Source organism: Anolis carolinensis, chromosome 1 (assembly GCF_035594765.1).
Source record: "Anolis carolinensis isolate JA03-04 chromosome 1, rAnoCar3.1.pri, whole genome shotgun sequence".
In the NCBI taxonomy this organism is placed as follows: Eukaryota; Metazoa; Chordata; class Lepidosauria; order Squamata; family Dactyloidae; genus Anolis; species Anolis carolinensis.
In genome coordinates this window covers 182,143,023-182,164,691 of record NC_085841.1, presented here as the reverse complement: position 1 = coordinate 182,164,691, position 21,669 = coordinate 182,143,023, and the positions used below count along the sequence as shown (strand labels likewise).

At 39.0% G+C, this 21,669-nt stretch overlaps 1 protein-coding gene across 4 annotated transcripts in view; it reads left to right on the top strand.

The window, feature by feature from the left end:
• The window catches only part of LOC100558787 (uncharacterized), a 178,642-nt gene that overhangs the window by 33,390 nt on the left and 123,583 nt on the right, over positions 1–21,669 (top strand). For all 4 annotated transcript variants that reach the window (XM_062961117.1, XM_062961110.1, XM_062961106.1 and 1 more), the window contains exon 4: positions 8,847–8,975. In XM_062961117.1, coding sequence (XP_062817187.1) covers positions 8,847–8,975 — 129 coding nt within the window. The remainder of the gene's footprint in view (positions 1–8,846; positions 8,976–21,669) is intronic.

The window sequence follows — 21,669 nt, the reverse complement described above, 5'->3', positions numbered from 1 at the left end:
GATAATCCAGAACATTGTATAAGCGAATGTTGGATAAGTGAGATTCTTCTTTAATATGAAATAATTACTGGGATAGAATAATGCAGAACAATATAATCTCTAAAACCAGGACAGTAAATAAACAGGGGAATTCCACACAGGAAACAATCAGGGCCAGCTAACACCTCCCAACAAAGTATTCCCATCATCAAAGTCTGGAAAATCCTCTGTTTTCTCAGGGCCACAGACAGTAGAAGCACATAAAATATTGCAAACAACACCACTCTGAAAACAAGGGAATTCCAGACAGGAAACAATCAGGGCCAGCTAACACCTCCCAACAAAAAATTCACTCAGGGAGGAAACAGCCAGGCTTTAAAGCTGCAAGGCCATTACATCCTAATCATTTGCAGCATTCATACTTGCCTCCAACAAACAAACAAAAAACCAATCAGAAATATTGTATATTCACAACCTTTAGGAAATAATATCCCCTGATGGCGCAGCGTGTTAAAGCGCTGAGCTGCTGAACTTCTGGACCGAAAGGCCACAGGTTTGAATTGGGGGAGCGGAGAGAGCCCCCACTGTTAGCCCCAGCTTCTGCCAACCCAGAAGTTCGAAAACATGCAAATGTGAGTGCATCAATAGGTACTGCTCCGGCGGGTAGGTAACGCCGCTCCATGTAGTCATCCCACATGACCTTGGAGGAGTCTATGGACAACGCCGGCTCTTCGGCTTAGAAATGGAGATGAGCACCAACCTCCAGAGTAAGACACGACTGGACTTAATGTCAGGGGAAAACCTTTACCCTTGACCTTAACTACCACCAATTCCTCAAGACTTTATTTCCCAGACCACCAGACTTCGCCACAGCAACGCGTGGCCGGGCACAGCTAGTCTATATATATAAAAGGGTAATGAAATTTTGGCCTAAGACAAAACAACAAAACTACACATCCCAGAAACACAAAACTTGGCAGCACAACCCCTCATCCATGCCTCTACGTTCATACAACAAAGAGCTCCAGCTACTCCAGAAAACGGCCAGGCTTTGAGACTGCAAGTCTATTCACTGCTATTCCACCTGGCCAACAAAGGATTCCCATAAGCCACAGCATCGCGTGGCCGGGCACAGCTAGTTCCTTTATAATTTCGGTTGGGAGTGAGGTCTACTGAACTATTGTAGTTCCAAAAGTTATCCCACAATGTTCAATGCCTTCAAACGATTCATTGCTTGTCTGCTCACTGGTACTGCATGTTTTCTAATCTATCAGGGTTCTTTTTACATTTGAAGATATGGGCTTGGACATGAGAGAGTGTGTGTTTTATTCTACAAAGGTGAACCTGGAAGCTTTTATATAGATAATTTAGGTCTGTTCATGAAGTTATATCAGAGACAATCAAGTCTTTAAAAGGGTGCCAGGAAAGGCTTCAGTTTGACTGAAGAATCAGAAATAGGCAGCTATGAATGGAAACTAGAAAAGTAGAAACCAGAGGGAGAGATGGCATAAGCTTTGCTCCTACAGCAGGAGCCCTGCCCAGGCTCAAAGAAGGGATCAGCTAAGATCTATTGATGTGAAAAAGCATTTAAGATGGCCAGTTCTAGTATATGAGGCCAATTCTCTGGGAGAGTTGAGCCGGCCACACCTGCCTCCTGTTGTGAGCCGCTAAGCTGTTAAGCTGCTAGACCAGGGAATGGATAAGCTCTTGCTCATTTCTGAATCCCTGGAGATGATGGACAAGTGATAAGATATAAGGGAGAGATAAACTATTTGGTGTAGGAGATGTGTACTTTTTATTAAAATAAAATTGTATGATATTGTATTCTGAAATATTAAACTGTCTCTATACCAAATATACCATGCATCTTAAAAAAGAAGGAATGACCATATTTGCTCGAGTTTAAAGCTCACCTTTTAGTTAAATTATATCACCAAAATTAAAGTGTGCTATTCCTGATGGTGGTGGCGACATCAGGGCTCCATGGCATGCGGAGAAGGAGGAACTCCTGGCTGGTGACCCAGTCATTCCTGCTCTTAGCTGCTTTCACCAAAGAGGCTTTCAGTTCATTCTGGTCAAAAGAGCATTAAGCATCACCCTTGCCACCTCCCTCTGGGCCAGGGCTTAGCCACTCATCTTGCCTTCATCATGGTTCCCAGTTAGCCTTATTCACAAGGCCTTCAAAACATCCCGCTAAGTTTTGAAGGCCTCATGAATGAGGCCAGTTGGGAACTGCATGAGGCTGATGAGTTTGCCAGCCTCAGCCTGATGGAGGTAAATGGCTCCCAACTGGCTTCATTCATGCTGCCTGCCTCCCTGAAGCACTATGCCTGCATCACTGGGCACATTACATTTACCTTTTTTTTTTTGTAATCACGTCTTCAGAATTGAGGTGTGTATTGCATTCGATGGTACATTATATTTGAGTAAATAAATAATAATATAATAATAATAATAATAATAATAATAATAATAATAAAACTTTATTTATACCCCGCCACCATCTCCCCAACGGGGACTCGGGGCGTCTAACATGGGGCCATGCCCAGGGCAATACAATATAATAAAATATAAAAACAACATGTCATAACACAATTAAAACAATACAATAGATAATAATATGCATTACATCAAGAAGTCAAAGAGGATAGATGTTGGAGGGGAGTAACAATGAAATATATGGCAGTAATTACTCACCAAAAGCACAGCGGAAGAGCCATGTTTTTAAGTCTTTTTTAAAAGCTAACAGAGTGGGAGCTTGCCTGATAAAATATATAATCAGTAGGCTTGTGTTATAAAAATGGTTCTAAACTGTGTTCAAAAGTGCTGGCACTTTGTTTCTAAAGTCATTTCGAAATTTTGGAGGTAAAAAGTTCAAAACTTTACGAAGCTTCTGAATCTTTGTAAGTACTTTGTGAATAGCTGACGCGCATGTGCTATAGGGAAAAACAGCACTGCCAGGGGGGAAAACTTCGAGGGATCAAACACTTGAAAAACCCCATCCCCTTCCTCAAATGTCAGCCCTGATTGGCTGGGAGGTAAGCCCTGGGTTAGGCTTTGCCTCCCAGCCAGCAGCCTTGGCTGAGAGTGCACAGTTGGCTGATTCAGACTTCCAAACAGTTTTGATTATTTCCAAGCAATTGAAGTAAATGGTTCAAAATCAGAAGTGTATTTCTGACATGCGTCTCCACAATGGAAATCCGCTTGGAAATAAAAATCATCCAGGGAAACTTGAGTACCAAGACTTCCGCTTATGAAGCCCAACTCAAATAATCAAACATCAACAAGCTACTCAGAACTTATCTCAAGACACATAATAAATTGAGTTCCTGGTCTGCTGTTGGCAACTACATAAGCTAAAGTGACTACCATGACTATAAAGGCCTTGAGTAAACACATACAGCTAGCAGAAATTACACCATGTCTGTGTGACACATCTTCTTCCCTTTAATTATGTCAGCTCCCATTGGGCTGTTAAAATATGGTGGAGGTTAGTGAAAAGTAGATATAAACAAGAGGGCAAAGGCACAAATTACTTCTGGAGTCAGACCTGCACAAGTTTATGGTTAACCAAGGTGTCCACCAGGCTTGCTTTACATCTTTTTCTCTTTTTGTACTTCAAAGAAAGCAACAAAGTAGTAGCTACTTCAAGGTTTCTGTGCATATTTAGCAGGCATGGTGAACATGTTGTGCAAGTTGTAACAGAAACAGAAAAAAAAACAAGTAAAATAGAATCATTTAGACCATGTTTGTTTTTTAATGTGTAAACAGTGAAGTGTGGATCTCTTTCCACTCTCAACCCCTGTGGTAGCCCTTCGTAGCCTTGGGTGGTGTAGGTTTTCAAAATAAATAAATCAAGGTTATTTGGAGGTAGTTCTTCTCATTGCTTCCACTGAGATGCATTTCCACACAAGGATGCCTGGGCTTACAGCCTGATATTCACATCTACTTTGAATAAATTGAAAGATTTCCATGACAGACGGCAGCAAATGCTTCAAGAGAGTAAAAATTTCTCTGTCTTTTCAATATTCTGATATTGTCTGCTCTGTGTCTTGCATTTATGCATGTCAGTGGCATTCCCCAAACTAGAAGTGACAATTAGCACAGAACATTTCCAATGTTATAAAGCAATGTCCTGGATTGCATAACATGAAAGGCATAACACAGGATATAAATGGCCTTGCAATAATAGAGTATAGAACTGACAGATCTGCTTGTAACTGATGTCCCAAAATGCTTTCTGGGTTGTCAGTTTTGCAGAATCATCAGCCAGGTTTTGTTGCTGCTGTATGTATGTATATGCCTTCAAGGCACCTGGCAATTTATGGTAACCCCTCGATTCATAGAGTTTTCTTAGGCAAGGAATACTCAGAGGTGGTTATGCCTACCTCTGAACCATAACATAAAATACCTGGTATTCATAGTTCGTCTTCCATGTAAATATTAATCAGGGCTAGCTTTGCTTCACTTCCCAAGTTCACGTAGAATCTGGTTCCTTCATGGTATTTAGGCTTTGGTGCTCACATTTACCACTTCATCATATTTATTAAATTGCACTGAGTCATACACTTCAGAAGTGGTAACCCACTGTGTTCAGCACATTAGGTTGGGTTCAAGAGTAGAGTAGAGCATTCTTTCAGTGTCTAAAGCATTGGGAACAGCTATCTTTTCATACGTTTCCGGGAGCTGGTTGGGAAGTGGATTTTTGGGTAATAATCCAGGTGTGGATGGGCAAAATGGCCAATTCTGTAATGTGGTGGCATTTGTTGTTCTTGGGTTTAAAATGATATGTTTACCCAATTTGTGGAAATGCTCCTCTGATGAAAAGGGGGGGAAGAGGAGGTGGGTGTCCTTCGGTTGTTCCTTTAACGCCCCCCCCCCCAGTCCAACCCCATTCTGCCTTCTTGACCATGGATGGACCACGGATGATGGAATTTGCGGTACTTTCACCTACTTTGGTTCTGACCTTGATAGAACACTGCAATCCCTACGAATGACCAACCTGGACTAAACTTAGCACAGAGAAGCCCCCTGACCTTGGAAAGTTTTGGGGGGATCGACCTTGATTTTTGAGAGTTGTAATTTACCTGCATCCAGAGAAACTGTGACCCCCCACTGATGATGGACGGGAACCAAACTAGATATGGAAAATATTGCAGGCGTTTGGGGAAAACTGTCCTTGATTTTTGAGAGTTATAATTTACCCGTATCCAGAGAACACTGAACCCAGCCGATGTTGGATCTGGACTAAACTTGGAGCACAGAACCAACATGGCCAACTGTGAATACAAGCAGGGTTTGGGGGGGGTTGACCTTGAAATATGGGAATTGTAGTTACCCTTATCCAGAGAGTCCCCTGAACCCCACCAACAATGGATCTGGACTACACTTGGCACACAGACCCAATGTGATCAACTTTGAATACTGGCAGGGTTTGTGGGAGATTGACCTACGATTTGGGGAGTTGTAGTTCACCCATATCCTTATGCTTTTTCTAATGGGAGCATTCATAAATAACAAAAGGAAAAACTAGCTTTTTTCTAATAAATGCCCTTTTAAAATTGCCGGGCACCCATCCAATTGCCGGGTGTCCATCCAAAGAAAGAGTTTCCAACACATTCCAAGGCAGCACATTCTAATATATTCTTACTATTTTATGGACTCAATCCTTAATACCCCAAAGTAATGTATCTTTAAGTCTAAACCTGTAAAGAAGTGGAAAAAAATCTACATTTCCCTAACCTCATTGCATGCAACCTCCACCATAAGATTTCAAATAGAGAAGATTTTTTTCAACAAAAAACATGGGAGGGACAGTGGGCAGTGCCAAATCTCTACTGTGTGATAGCAAATCAACTGAAGACTACTGAGGACAATTGAGTAAAATGGATAGATTTAACAGTGTGATAAAGCTAGGAAAATCTTCCATTTGATTTGAAAATGGAGTATGACACTTCACCTGGTTTGATGTGATGAAGTGGTTAGTTATATTTTGGAATGTATCTGTGTTGAGAATAAGAGTAAACAGTTATTCTGATTGTTTTATATAAGAATTTACCCAAATCTAAAAATCTTCATATTCAGAGTGGAAACAATCTGATATTTTAAAAACTTGAATATGCAGGCAAAGCGCAAAACATAAATCCTTCCCTCCAGACCCAGGGCCTAAATGTCTGAGTTCATATCACTGTGCATTTACACCGTTTTAATACTGAATTAGCATTTACACCTCTTATTTTTCTGTGAAATTGATGAAGGAGAGGGAAGAATATAATTTTTGTTCATTTTAAAAGAATTATCACACATGTAAACTGCTTCAAAATTGAGATGGAAAGGATTTGATGCATAAAGAAAAGTAAATCTGGAGAAAACCGAAAATGATATTTCCTCTTTAGTACACTAAGCAGGAAAGAAAAGAAGCTTAAAGATTTACCAATGAGACTGTAAAGAAAAGAAGGAGGTTTTTCCAGTCAGTGTGATTCCTGCCATTTCACAATTTTTCAGTTATAGGAATCTCTCTCACTTATATTGAACCCTTACTACTGATTTTGTTTTTACCAGTAACCTTTTATAGGGACTTGTAAATTAGACCTACTATGTAGAACCTGCAACATGATATTGTAGAGTGGCAGAAACGTTAATATTTGAGAAATAATAATTTTACAAGTTTTCTCCCTGCTGAATACTTTTTTGTGCCATTCTCGCCTAATTTTCACTTATCCTGAAGTGTTTTGTGATATTATTCTATGCATAAAGAAGGCATTTTAAAGTGTCATAACTGTAGGGCTTTGCACAAATACTACTTTTCCAGCCAGCCATGTGTGATTTTGTCTGTTGGCAAGAATGCTCTTTTTTGACGCTTATCCCAGAAATCTTTCTCAACAAACCACAGTTTATTGTGCAAGTTTGCTGGGTTTTTGCATAAGACATTTTGTGTGTAAGATTTTTTTAATATGTAAGATTGCTGGGGGATTGTTTGTTTTGCCTAGTCTTGCACAATACACACATGCATTAATCTGGAAAGAAATGAAACATATAGCACATTTTGAGAGCTGGGTAACACATTTATCAACCAGGAAACAAATACAGTAGAGTCTCACTTAGCCAAGCTAAACGGGCCGGCAGAAGCTTGGATAAGCGAATATCTTGGATAATAAGGAGGGATTAAGGAAAAGCCTATTAAAGATCAAATTAGGTTATGATTTTACAAATTAAGCACCAAAACATCATGTTATACAACAAATATGACAGAAAAGTAGTTCAGTACGCAGTAATGCTATGTAGTAATTACTGTATTTACGAACTTAGCACCAAAATATCACGATATATTGAAAACATTGACTACAAAAATGGCTTGGATAATCCAGAAGCTTGGATAAGTGAGACTCTACTGTACTGGCAAAAATACTCAGTGAAATCCTCTTGTTCAGTTATCCAGTCAGAAAGCTGGCGCCTCCGGTGGCGCAGTGGGTTAAACCCTTGTGCCGGCAGGACTGATGACTTGAAGGTTGGGTTGATGACCTGAAGGTTGCTGGTTCGAATCCAACCCGGGGAGAGTGTGAATGAGTTCCCTCTATCAGCTCTAGCTCCATACAGGGACACGAGAGAAGCTTGCCACAAGGATGGTAAAAATGTCAAAACATCCTGGCGTTCCCTGGGCAACGTCCTTGCAGACGGACAATTCTCTCACACCAGAAGCGACTTGCAGTTTCTCAAGTCACTCCTGACACAGAAAAAAAACCCAGAAAGCCATATTTTCTCTTCCAATGTACTCCATTCTGTTCCTTGTCCCATCCAATTTTCAGTTATCACCACCCTAATGATCTGCCTTGTACATGCAGTTGACTTGGACTGATTTTGTGGTGTTTTAACTTTGATCCTCCCAACAATAGGTTATTCTCTCCAAAGCATGCTCTTGTGCACAGATACTACTGTTTTGATTGCATATAGGTTGATAGTTTATCTCTGAGCTTCAGGATAAAAGGCAATGATTTTTTCCTATGATAAGTCTCATACCAGTAGCTAACGGAAATAGCAAAGAGTAGCAGAACCATTGAATCAATTTGTTTACGGTGATTTAATACATTGATATCTTCATATGAATCTCCCCAAGGGGACTCTGGGCGGTTTCTTCTGCTCACATTTTTTGCTAACCAGTCTCCTATTTACTGAAGCCAACCCCATTCTATACTGTAAGGGCTCAAGTCCCCCAGAAGCAATTTTTGGAGTGCAAGAAGACTGATGATGCAGGTATCATGTGTGTACCTTTTTTGCAATTAGAAATATATGCTTCTAGTTGAAAACCGTGAACTGATTTCACATTGGAATGACTAAATCTACTTTTACATAGGGAAAGGTGCACAGATTTATATACATGCTGTATATTGAATGTAATATCTAGTATGGTTCTCTTTTTTTAAAAAAAAAATCATATATTTTGTGTATTTTAAAGAATAACAGATTCCTCAGGTTCCTGGTAAATTCCTTACTTCACCTTGTTTTCTCAGTTTGCTGAAACCATGATGTTATATTTCTGGACTACCAACATGCTATCTCTTTGTGTATTGTTTCCAGAGCTGAAACATTTCCCAACTTGCTTTCATATTCATTTTTGTTTTGCTCCATTAAAAGGACACTCTGGCACTCATATTTTTCTGAGATACATTTTATAGATTATTGTCAAAATTACAAGGTCTTTTGAATAATAATTGAAGGACCATAGGAAAAAAGTTCTTTGTTTGGAGATATTGGTGTCACTTTACATCACTATTCATTAAAGGTGGAATCCACTTGAGGTACATTTGTTGTAACACTACAACATCTCCCATCATGTTGTAAAAAATGATACTTGTCTTTAAATCTTGCAGGACGAACTGAAACCATTTTTGAGGACTCCTGATAAATACATAGCAAAACGTGTGAGGGATGCCTTTTATCCAAATCTCAAGGAAGAACCCCCGAGATCTAAAAGTGCACCTTTTCAAGCATATGAGCAGGTCAGTAAAATATATGAATCCCTCTTCTTTTTTGTTCCTTTTGTCTGGATCAGGTAGAAAGTTGGGTACATCAAGACACTAGACATAAAACTTCTATAGCTTTATCATTTAAAAATTGACTAGAGCCATTATTTGCATTTGTTTGCATTTAAAGAATATAAATTAGATTCAACACACATTTTGAAAACACCAGGAGGCTTAGACCTAAGAAAGAAATTGGTCAGTAAAAAGTACTGGCGGACATGTGGAGCATTACTCTAAAGTCCAATTTTGCTAAATGTGGCTGAGTTTTTTAATTGCAGGTTTGGAAAAGATGGAATGATATTTTTTCCCTAGGCAAGCAGAGGAGCAGAAGGAGAGATGCAGAGGTCTTTGAGCCAGGAGGGAAACAGTATTAAGAAGGCATGCCCATTGATTTTATTAAGCCTTAGTTTTGATTTAATAATAATAATAATAATAATAATAATAATAATAATAATAATAATAAACTTTATTTATACCCCGCCACCATCTCCCCATGGGGACTTGGGGCGGCTCACATGGGGCAAGGCCTGACCAGCATAATTTACAAAAACAACAGCATAAATACATTGCACAATATACAAAAAATAAAACACAGTAAGACAATAAAACAGGAGTTAATACAGCGGTAATAATATCAATCAACCACCAAGTACATTTAGTACTTATGTTCTCATGTATGTATTCGTGCATTTTCTGCGGTTAGTTTTTTTTTTCCTTCTAAGCACCCTTGTCAGAGATAGGGATGTAATTTTAGCCCTCTGGGATTCTTTTTGGCTCTCCTTTGTAACTGGATTATATTATTGTGGCAGGGATGGTGTTATTTCTCTTCTGATATCGTTTTTCTTGCTTTATTGGATTTGGGGGGATTGCTATTTAATTTTATTGCATAGATTTATTGTGGTGTTGTTTTGCCTGCTTATAATAAATTGACAAAAACAAAGCATTTATTTATATTTTAGAATTTTGTAACTCCATTGTTAAGTTTTCCTTCTCAGAAGCCCTTGATGGACACCTTATTGTTGAAGAAGTACATCTATTCCATCTTTTAACCAAAGTCTAAATGGGGTACTCCAAGGTGCTGAACTTTATTCCTAAATATTCCCAGTACCTTGAAAATGCTTGTAAAGATAACAAAAACCTAGAATGAACACTAATGCTTGAGAGGACCCAGTTGTCATTTGAAACTATCTCTGTATTGACTGAGGCCTGATATAAATGCTTTCCAACCTCTTCCCACTCAACATGTCATGAGTTGTAGACTCCATGACTTGGGTATCAGCCCCTTATCCCTTCGCTTATCACCCTCTTTGTTTTATTTACCATCAGGTCTGATGAACATTTTTGAAGTGGGAAAGTGGAGGAAAGTGAGGGAAAGTGGGAGAAAACAAGGAAAATGGAGGGAACCATCTTACTTCATTCCCTACTACTGAGCTCCAGCTTCTGAGATGGCCAGTCATTCAACGTCCTTTTCCCATCTTTCTTCCACTTTTGCCGTTTGGAGTCAGATAGCACCTAACTCCTGAAAATGCATCCTGGGCTCCATTTTCATGTTTTGTGGAAATGGTGTCCCATGAAATCTCACCAGAAATGCCCTTACGTCATGTGATGGCCTCCATGGGACTTCGTTTTAAAATGCATGGAAATGGAGCCCAAACTGCATGTGACGAGGTCCTTAGACAGAATTTGGTGGGGATATCAGTACATCTGTAGAACAGGAAAAAATTAGCACAAAAATAAGAAAAAATAGTACAAAAAAGTATTTTAATTGATTAATATGTTTTACATTGTTTGAGAGGTTGCTTGTGAGACTTCCAATTAGCTTTACCTTAGTTGTGTCATATTCATTTTGCCCAAATGCACCATTCATACCACAGCATGAACTAACCCTGTTAATGAAATGCAAAATCACTTTGAGAATTGAACAGCAAGTACAAGTTTTGGAAACATAATTTTACTAATTAGTTGCATAATCCCTTCATTTAACAAATCTTTACAGCATGTAGATAATAATCTAATGTACAGGCAAGAGGCATGTAGATAACAATGGTGTCCTTAGAGGGCAATTCTGAAGATCATGCTTATATCATACCACTAGATAACCAGATTTTGAGGTCCACCACATCTTGAAAACTGATATAATCCCTTAGATATTTATTTTTCTCTATTACTGATTTCAGTGGAACAGTATTTCTTTATGGTAGAAAAATATTGATCTTTAGTTTGGCTCAACTGAGGCAGTCTTTCATCTAAGATGGTTAAAACATATATCTGTGCATGGTCTGATGTTTCTCTCAACTATTACTGAGGAGCAAAGCAAGACTTCTGAGAAGAGCTGTCTACTCCTGGTGGAGAATAGAGGCCTGTTTCTTTTCTCTTTTTTTTGCAACTACATCTTAATATTGCTTCTAGAAGCAATAGTAATTGCATGGGTTATACAAGCACCTTTGAGATATAATCACTACAGCTTTTGAAGAAGAAGCTGTATTGCAAAACAAGAGGGATTTAAAGACTCACATTATGAATCACTGGAGTTCGTACACTCTTGTAGGTGGTGAAATTATTTGAAGATGCATTGCATGTGATATGATGCAGAATGTAGCTGTAATCTTTCTGAATTGCTGTTGCTATACACTGTGGGCCTTTTTAAAAGAAGAAAGCAATATGTTTTAGGACTCAGCAAAGAGTGGGGTACTGATGATATTCTCCCTTTCACCCAAGTTTCCATAAATTGTCTCTTTTCTTAGAATTGCAGAAGTTTGTAATTGTAAGAGTGTGTTTCATTTACTTATTCCATTGTTTTTAGTAGATATGATGTAGGCATGAATAAGTTTGCATCCAACACAATAATGATAGGTGCTCCCAAAAAGATGTTCTGGAGCAGTCCACAAGAATGTAATGACCAGCATATAGCGTAAGGACTTTTGTAATTTCCTAAACCTAGGCCAAGGATGGACCATAATTCTGAGAGTCAGTATGTTGGCTGAGTGATCTTTTAACTCCAAGAACCTCATCACATTTGGAAAATTCCCCATCGTAGAACACTTTTTTTTCAGCATCTGAGATAAAGAACAAATGTGAGTTCTACAGAGGAGCTCCAACTAGTGGTGTGCATTTGTATGGAATCACTGTTCATTTTGTTTAGTTTCATTCATTTTGTATCAGTTTTGTATTTGACCCCATTTCCGAAAATGGGGCACCTATATGAATAGAATTTTCATCTCGCTTATGAAAAAATTGAAAATTTTCGGACCATTGGCAGCAATGGGAGGGCTTTCGAGGTTCACCCCTCCCCCCCCCACACACACACTCGGTTTTTGGGCTAGAGGGGTGAAAATTACTAGGTCCGACATAGTTCTCAACTAACTTCAACCTTTTTTCCTCTGATGACTGATGCAGATCGGAAACTGCTTGATTAATATATTGAAAATCCAATTTGTAGCTTTGGGATTGAATTGGGAATAACTGCTTTGAGTGTCATGCTTGATGCGGAAAGGTGCAGACTAGTAAGAATTATATCTGACCCATACATTTTGCTTTATACCCACTCAATGACCAAGAATGCATTCATCAAAATCTATCACTGTTGTTACTATTCTGTGCAATCAAGTTGCTTTGACTTTTGATGCCTCTATGAATGAAAGACTTCAAAGAGTCCCTGTTATTAACAGCCCTATTCAGGTCTTACAAACTCTGGGAAATGACTTGCTTGATTGAGTCAACCTGCCCCGTAATATGATTTTCCTTTTCTCCTGCTGCCTTTAATATCCTAGAAAGTCTACTTTCCAATGAGTCCAAAATACAAGAGCTTTAGCTTAGTTTTTTGACAGTTGTGGCCCTTCTAGTGTTTTGGACTTGAGCTCCCTGAATTCTTGACCATTGGACAAGTGTTCTAGGGTTTCTGGGAATTGAATTCTCAAACACCTGGATGGCCATGGGTTGTTCAGGCCTGGTCTATGATGTCTATAACATTCCTCCAGAACTACATTTTGCTGCCCACAGGGATTTTCTTGCTGTTGCTGGAGGAATATTTAGAGGAGTGGTGGTTCTCATGAAACTTTTCCTTGATTTAAGTCTACTGGGAGAAGCCTGATAGCCACATAGTGGGTGGATTTCACAGTGTTCAACCTTATTTCTCTAGCAATTGGCTGCAACTTCTGGTTGCACATGGGGGCGCGGGGGAAATGCCAGCTAGCATTGCTTTATAACATTCCCTTCTGAGGATTTCCCAACATCCATATCCTGGACCTATCAGTTCTCTTTTGTTAGTGAGGCTGTTACTCCATGAAGAGGAGGGATGCTTCTTTCTCTGGTGTCTCCACTTTGAGCGTTCCACTTTAGGTGACCCTATTAGGAGTCAAGAATTTTGGTGGAGTCCACTTTCTTGACTCTCTTACCTTACAGAACCTTTGGCATATTGAAATCCTCTCACTGCATTCAGAACCAAGTCCCCTCAGCCAAAGCAGGTCTAGCTTTTCATGTTGTATGGAGAAGAGAAAACAACACTCATAGCTGCCATTTTCAGAAATTGCTGTGTGTGTGCATTTGTGCATGCTAAAACTTGTGTTTTAACATACATACACAAACACACAAAATAATATAGATCAATAAAATTGGGTTGTATAAACCCAATTCAGTCCTGTGTTGCAGTATTCTTTCATATGGATCATGAAGTTTCCACACCTGTTGGGTAGTACAGTATAATTGATATAAAATTCATGTTCCCCACTGCTGTTCTCCATCCTGAGCCTTAGATGTTCCCTTCCATCTCTACAGTAAAGATGCAGCTACATCAACACAATCTTGCCTATTTTTTGGCGGGGGGGGGGGGGGATGTAGCCATTGTGATATTTCATTACTGAAATACGACTTTCTTTCCAACTGTGAACGTGTAATCAGACAATAGTTGATTAGTGCAGTACTGAAGGTGCCTCTGCAAAAAGCCCCTGGGAGAACTTTGAGCTAAATTGGTGTGATTTCCTCTCAGTAATCTTTGCCAATTGATCTTGTAATCTCTCTTCAATTCCTCTTGGCAAAAGTACTGCTGAGATGAGGAACCCAGATATTCTACATTACAGGGTCTTAGTTGTGAGCAAATTAAACAAGCTACAAAGGTAAGTGAATTGATGCCCATCATTACTTCTCAAATGAAGCATCTCTAGGCAACATTCCCCATATCCCAGTGAAATGGCTTTGTTCAAAGTCTGGAAATCTGCAAGCACTGTAAGGAGTGATAGGCAGATGGAGGGTGAGCCAGAAGGCTTTCATAGCTGCTCTTGCTGCTTTCTCTTTGCTCTTGTGAGGTGGGAAAGAGAAGTGTACAGCCCTTTACTCGATCTTGATGTAAGATACTCAAGAGTCCAAGGCTCTGAGAATTGAAGATGGTGTCTGTTTACATTTCAAATCATTTGCCTGAGTAAAGCCTTTTGCAGTGTAGCACTTTGAGGACAAGAAGAGAGAGTTCTCCTCAAAATACTTGATTGTGTAAGCAGCAGTCCAAAATGTAGCTTTTCTCTCTTCTAGTTGGTCCCATGTGACAGTTCTATGGAATGGTAGATGAAACTAGTTCCATATTTCTGCTAAATTTATTCAGATCTCATATAGATCAAGCCAGATGTTTCTAACATTTGAGGATAGTTGATGAACAATCCACAGATTTAATTGTGACTTATCAATTAATATTAAGAATATCAAGTTCTCACACCCATAGTCTCATAAATAGGACAACTTTCTTTTAAGATATGGAAAAATAGAAGTGTTTCAAATTTCATGTTTACTAGGTCAGCAGTGTGGAAAATATATAGGTAAGATACATAATGAAAATCTAGTGATATTTTCAAGTAGTCATGAAGATAGTATAGTGACCCAGTTTGAAGTGCTGTGCAGTCCACGTATTTGGGCGTCTTCTCAGGACCTCTTCACACAGTCTTGAGTTCTTCACACCTGCTTGCCAAGTGCAGATTTCTGCATGGCAATATGATCAAACATCACTGATAGCTTTCATATGCCTTAAATCTTATCTCATCATGCTGCCTTTGAATAGCTTAGGTAGGGGTTGGCAAAACCTGTCAATATGTGTGCACATTTGTATGTACATCCTTAAATTTTCCCTTCCTGTGATATTATATAACAGTGTACATGACTTACTCCTAGGCATCTTTTTGTACCAAAAAAAGCAATTGAACAGAATCAGAGAGACTACAACTTTTAAAAAAATTGTTTGGACCAAAAAAAACTGCAATAACTGTATTGGAAATCAAAGTTTCAAGGGGCTGGTCAATTTGAACATTTCAGCTGTATTGAGCAACTGTGAAATGAACTAGGTGTAGTCTGGTATGAACTAGGTGTAGTCTGGAGTAACTGCCACTCCCACAAAGAGACTTATGTAAAGGAAAAGAGAAAACTACAACCCCAGCAACTTTATAAAAGTTGTCAGAATTTTTAAAGAAGGAAAAGAGAGTGTTGATGCAGAATGTCTTGTAAGGTAAAAGAGAGGTAATTTGTTTAAAAAAATCACACACATACTCAGAACATAATGCCATTTTGATCTCCATGGTATTTTGTGTTTTATATGCATACAGGTGAATTTTCCCCTATTCACTGTAGACTTTCAAAAATAATCTGAAAATTTTCTTCTACAAATTGGAAGGATAAGGATCATATTCTGATCTAATTCAAGCCTGTAATTATAAAATGCTGGGCTACATAATGTCCTGAATTCTATTGCTACAGGAAAGGAGATTCCACCTGAACATTAGGAAGAACTTCCTAACTGTGAGAGCTGTTCAGCAGTGGAACTCTCTGCCCCGGAGTGTGGCGGAGGCTTCTTCTTTGGAGGCTTTAAAGCAGAGCCTGGATGGCCATCTGTTGGGGGTGCTTTGAATGAGATTTTCTTGCTTCTTGTCAGGGGGTGGGACTGGATGTCCCGTGAGGTCTCTTCCAACTCTACGATTCTATGATTCTAGAGTGAATCCATTGAACTACTCTGTGAATTATGAATCAACAACTTGCTAAATCATACTGGTTTAACTAATCTGTTCAAATCGAGTCTAACAAATAGGATTCAAGCCTTAATCCAGGAAGGATGCTCTTTTTATGATCCTCAGGAAGCCAGGCTCCTGATACAACGGCATTTTATTCTGAATTTTTCTCTGTAAGGTTGTATAGACATATGCCAAATGGTTCAGGTCCATGTGATCTGGCCCTTCTGTCTTCAAAATGCCTTCTGTTATGGTTCTCCCATTCTGAACTGCAGTCACCCACAAGCCTTGACATAATTTCCGCCTCCCAGAGTCAGGCTGATATGTATAATAGAATCTCCATTATTTATGATCTCAACATAGAATGGGGAAATGAGAATTGTTGCTTATTTTCTTTATCCTAGTAGCCCATGCAAAAATCTTGGATGCAACCAGATCCTATTGTTATCTGATACAGCTAATTTGAATGTCTTCAGATCCTTTGCATGTTCCATTTTAGACTGTAAGAACGGAAGATTCTTGCCATTTTTGCTTAGTTTATCATACCTGATGAAGAATCCTAAAGTTTGCATGGCATATTTTGTGACCTCAAATTGACTCAATAAGAGTATTGGGCATTTTGGAAATGATGAGATTGCCAAAATGGAAATCTTAGCTTCTAATTATTTCCTAATATTCTTATTGATCTCTTTCAAGGCAAGTCCTCCCAACATGTCTTAACACACCTGATTAAACACATACTGTATAATTAAAACAATATCTTTACAACTGAAAAGATAAAAGAGCATTGTAACACTCCTTCCTTCCTTCCTTCCTTCCTTCCTTCCTTCCTTCCTTCCTTCCTTCCTTCCTTCCTTCCTTCCTTCCTTCTAAAGATAACAGTAATATTACACATTACAGGCTCTTCTTAGTTGGATAACTAATGATTGTCATTATAGCTCTATCACAGCCAGGTAACCGTAACACTCTTCATTATATCTCTCTTTTACAGCCAGTAACTACAATTCTCCACATTATATATCTCTTTCTTTCTCCCCAAATCACGTAATTGTTATGCTCATCTTTATGTGTCAGCCTGGAGCTTTAGTAGGTTTCATTGTATCTCATCTGAGCTTGTAATGCTAATGTTCCCTACTATATCTCTCAGGGTCATGAGTCGATATTGCCTGGGAATAATCTCTTCCCTAGGCTCTCTCACAAAAGCATCTCAGCTGAAATTATTAAAATAGTTGTTCATAATTATTTACCAAGGGTCTTTGTTTATTTCCTTTCCTTTAAAATCCCAAGATTTATTTTTTTCAAAATAATAATAATTCTGCTCAGGTTTTAATCGAAGGGGTGGGACAAGATGTAAACAAAGAAAGTGACCTTGTAAAAAGACCAGCTACACTGCTAGCCTTTGTGTTGCTTCAAAGCTTGTCTCATCTTGCATTGAAGAGTAACATATTATTTTCTGCCCCACATCATCCTGAATGTTCCTTCACCCATACATATATACATAATTCTCTCAATTCTCAATGACACATAGTTGGATGCATGAAATACCTTTGACTGAAATGCTTTGGAGGAAAAAAAACACTTATAAAAATCTACTGATTCACTTAGGCTGAAACTTTATTATATGCTCAGTGTAGACCCATAGAATGCCGTTTAATTGCATTGAATTCAGTATATGGCAGTGTAAATCCAATGTTAATCAATATAATAAAGGGTATATGGCCAAAATCATTCTTCCCTAACTGGCAGTAGTACATCTGATATTACTTTGAATTGTGCATGATGTCAACTTTGCATTTAGTTGAAAATGGGGAAATATAGTATTTTAAAAATCTGATCATAATTAAATTACTAAGGATCAGTCATTTCTCAAGGGCTTTCTAAAAAGATTTCATATTTCTAAAGTCCTCATCACATAGCCGCTGGAATGGCTTCACTTCGTGGTGAATCCAGCAACCCTCATCAGGGGGTGTGAGGGACCTAACACCCTATGCCCTCCATTGCCTGGCTTCTGAGTTAGCTGATCCCATGAAGAGAAACATCATTCACGTGGCTCCTTATATTGTTTCCTATGGCAACATGGGAAGCATCCCATGTTGCTGTGGTAGTGGTATGCACTTGTTCCACCCTACATCACCCATGGAGCCCTACTGGTGTTGATTGATGGGAGCCGGCGGGCTCCATGGATGACCTAAGGCTTAACCGGCGTATGCTGCCAGTTTAAGCCCTGTATGATGAGGTTGTAAGATAATTTGGTACATTTGCTTAGACACTATGGTATGCTACTGCCTTGAACATGGCTCTGAAATCAGACAATTACTCTGGATAGTGGATACTAGTGATATGACAAAAATAAAAACATGTTAATTATTTCAAAAAAACATGTTTAGCGATAGAAGCATAGAAAAATCCCTACACTGGGCTATCAAAACCCTACTTTTTGCTTCCATTAAAGGGGATATAGAAACCCACAGACTTGCATATAAAGGCCTCTACATTTGTCTCTTATTAATAGAGGTGTGGCAAGACTCCGCACGTGAGTAACTTTCTCTAACAAGGAGGAAACAAAAGCTTACTAACTTGTCTGATGAAGACACAGGGGTATGCATGAAAAGTGATCACATGGAAAAATCAAAAGGGGGGAAAGGATGCTTAAGGTTGTATCTACACCAGTGGTTCTCAACCTGGGGTCCCCAGGTTGAGAAGCCCTGATCTACACTGTAGAATCAGTGCAGTTTGACACTACTTTAAAAGTCCTGGCTCAATGCTATGGAATACTGGGAATTGTGGTTTTATATATTTTTGCCTTTTTTGCCAAAGAGTGCTGGCATTACACCAAACTTCAACATCCATGTTTCCATAGCATTGAGCCATGGCAGTTCAAGTCACATTAAACTACATTAATTCTTCATTGTAGATGCAACCAAAGACCATCTAGTTATTTCTTGTTCTCCCCCTCCCTCCCTCTCTCCCTCTCTCTCAAACACACACACACAGGTTACCTGTTACAGGTGTTAATGTCATTTCTTTTATTTCTAACAACAATCACATTTCAAGATGCCTTCAGAAGCCTTGAGGAACTAAAACAGCTTACTCTGGGGCAGAGAAGCCTTCGACAAATGCCTTTTATCATGAGTATCATGTCTTTGAATAGCATGGATAACTCTTTGAAAGTTTCTGCTTCAGAAAAGCATAGCCTCTTTCCTTGGTTCTTTTATGCATAACTAGAGCTTTTGAGCCAGTGTGGAATAAACAGATGTATTGGGAATTTCACAGTTATCTCTGATGCCAGAAACCCTGGATTTGTTTTATTTTATTGTTTATTTTGAAACAGTGATGAAAAAGTGGATAAAGAGACACAAGGAAGAAACAGGCAGTTCTAATGCATGGAGAGCAAGTCAATTTTTTTTAGTCACACCTTTGTTATGTCAGTAATCTTAGTTCTTCCCCATAGCATTAATACAGCTGATATAAAGATGTTAGTTTTAAAAAAATCAGTATTGCTTTTTTAAACTTGATATCTCATACACCAATTAAATCAAATCTTGCAGTATAATGGGCCCAGTGAATCCCATACCTTGGCTGCATTATTACTCAAATTAGTCTCCATGGGATACTTTCACACATTTGCAGCTGATGCTAATACACATGGAGAGATGTCAATTTTGAGTATATTTCTTGTACATACTATGATTCATTCATTCTTTTTATAAAAAATGCAGTCTGTGTTAGAGTTCTGTCTGGTGTTAAAAATGTCCTACAATTGAATCATTATTGGAACATGTTTGTATCTTGACTTACCAAAATGACATGTTTAGGAATTAAGAGGTTTAGACCATGCGTAGTGTCAGATGTGATAAAGTTGCAGCAGACTAACCAGGCCTGGCCCTGCTAACAACTTCATCACATTGAGAGGGGAAAGCATGGGTGACCGTCCTTTTAGCATAGAGAATTGCCCCTCTTAAATCATCAGCAGTCCCCTTTCGAGTTCTGCCTCCCCATCTGACTCTCACCTGGAAACTGAAGTGCTGGTAGTACCCTCATCTCACATTCATCACAAGATCAGTATTTTTTTAAAAATCAGGAGAAATGACAATATCCCAAAACCAAGAGATCCCTTGCCCTGCCCAACACCCCTTCCATTAAAGGAGACTGGCACCAAGTTAAAACCATTCCTTTCCATGGGATCATATTGTTCTGCATCAAACCCCATAGGCTACAAAAGAAAGCGCTCCAGGTAAAACCATTTCTTTTCATGGGATCATATTGTTCTGCCCTAAACCCGATAGGATACAAAAGACAGTGATCCAGGTTAAAACCACTTCTTTTCATGGGATCATATTGTTTTGCCCCAATGCCCATAGGCTACAAGAGACAATGATCCAGGTTAAAACTATTGCTTTCCATGGGATCATATGGTTTTGCATCAAACTCCATAGGATTCAAGAGACTGCTGATGGTTGGGCAATGAAATTAGATGGGAAATGTTGATAGTTCCCATCTCACCTGTTTTTCAGTTGGAACTATGGGGATAAAGGGCGATAGGAGGTAGGAGCTTTGAACACGATTGCTGGTCTGTGTTCACAGTTCCCTCCTTTCAGGACATTTCTGCCTCTTTTCAACTCTGGAACATGTGATGAGCTCTGTGCCTCTCCATGCTTGAAACGAGGCTGTAGTGACCTACGAGGGCAAAATTTCTCAATGTGATGAGTTTGATTGCTGGAGTTCCCTCCTTTCAGGACACTCTTTTCAACCAAGAAGGGCTATGCATTAAAGCGAGAAGTAGTTTAACTCTTGTGATGAGCTCAATGCCTCTTCATGCTTGAAAAGAGGCTGAAGTGTCCTATGACTGGGAAATTTCTCAATGTGATAAGGTGGTTAGCTTCCAAAATCAAATAAGAGGACCATTCACATTGCACAAATCCCTGGCTGATGACCCTAAATGCCTGTCCATCAACTTCACTCCCTGTATTCCCTAGGATGAAACAATAGCACTTAAAATGGAATTGTAGCAGAATAATATGTGGCATGAAAAGGTCTTAGGCTGGGGCTGTATTTTGGATGCAGTAGTGGACATTCCATATACAGAAAAGCCTTTATCTTTGCAGCTCTTACTGTTTTTGAATAAACCACAGTAACCTGATGTCTAATATTAAAAATAGGTTAGCGCAAGTGAACTCTTGCCTTAAATAAGCCTTTTCCTGTTTTTATTGTTTACATTAGATATTTAACTAGCTGACCATTCACCTGTTTTCCCCTTATAAGTGAACTAGCATATTTTAAGAATAAAAGCCAAACAAAAGCCCCTGGAAAATCAGAATGAAAAAAGAGCAGTTGATCAAATTAAAACGCTAGGCAATTACATGGGTGTTATACTGCCCCTAACAAAATCTTGAAGGAGCCCCCTCTCATCCCCCATTCTCCAAAGCTGCCTCTAGACTGGAAAGTTTCTTGGCTCCAGTAGAGCAGCGGCGTCTTCCTCCAAACGGCATTTTAATTGTTTTCCTTTTATGTAATCACTGGGCTTAATTCTTGAGATGCTCATTCTGCTTTCCCCCCTGCTATGTATGTGCCCCATGAGACACAGTAAACTGTAAACAAGCATAATGAACTAGGACTTGAAATGGAGATGGAATATTACTGACCATGTTTAAAAAAAGATCCTTGGGCAGGATATTACTTAAGATAATTTTTAA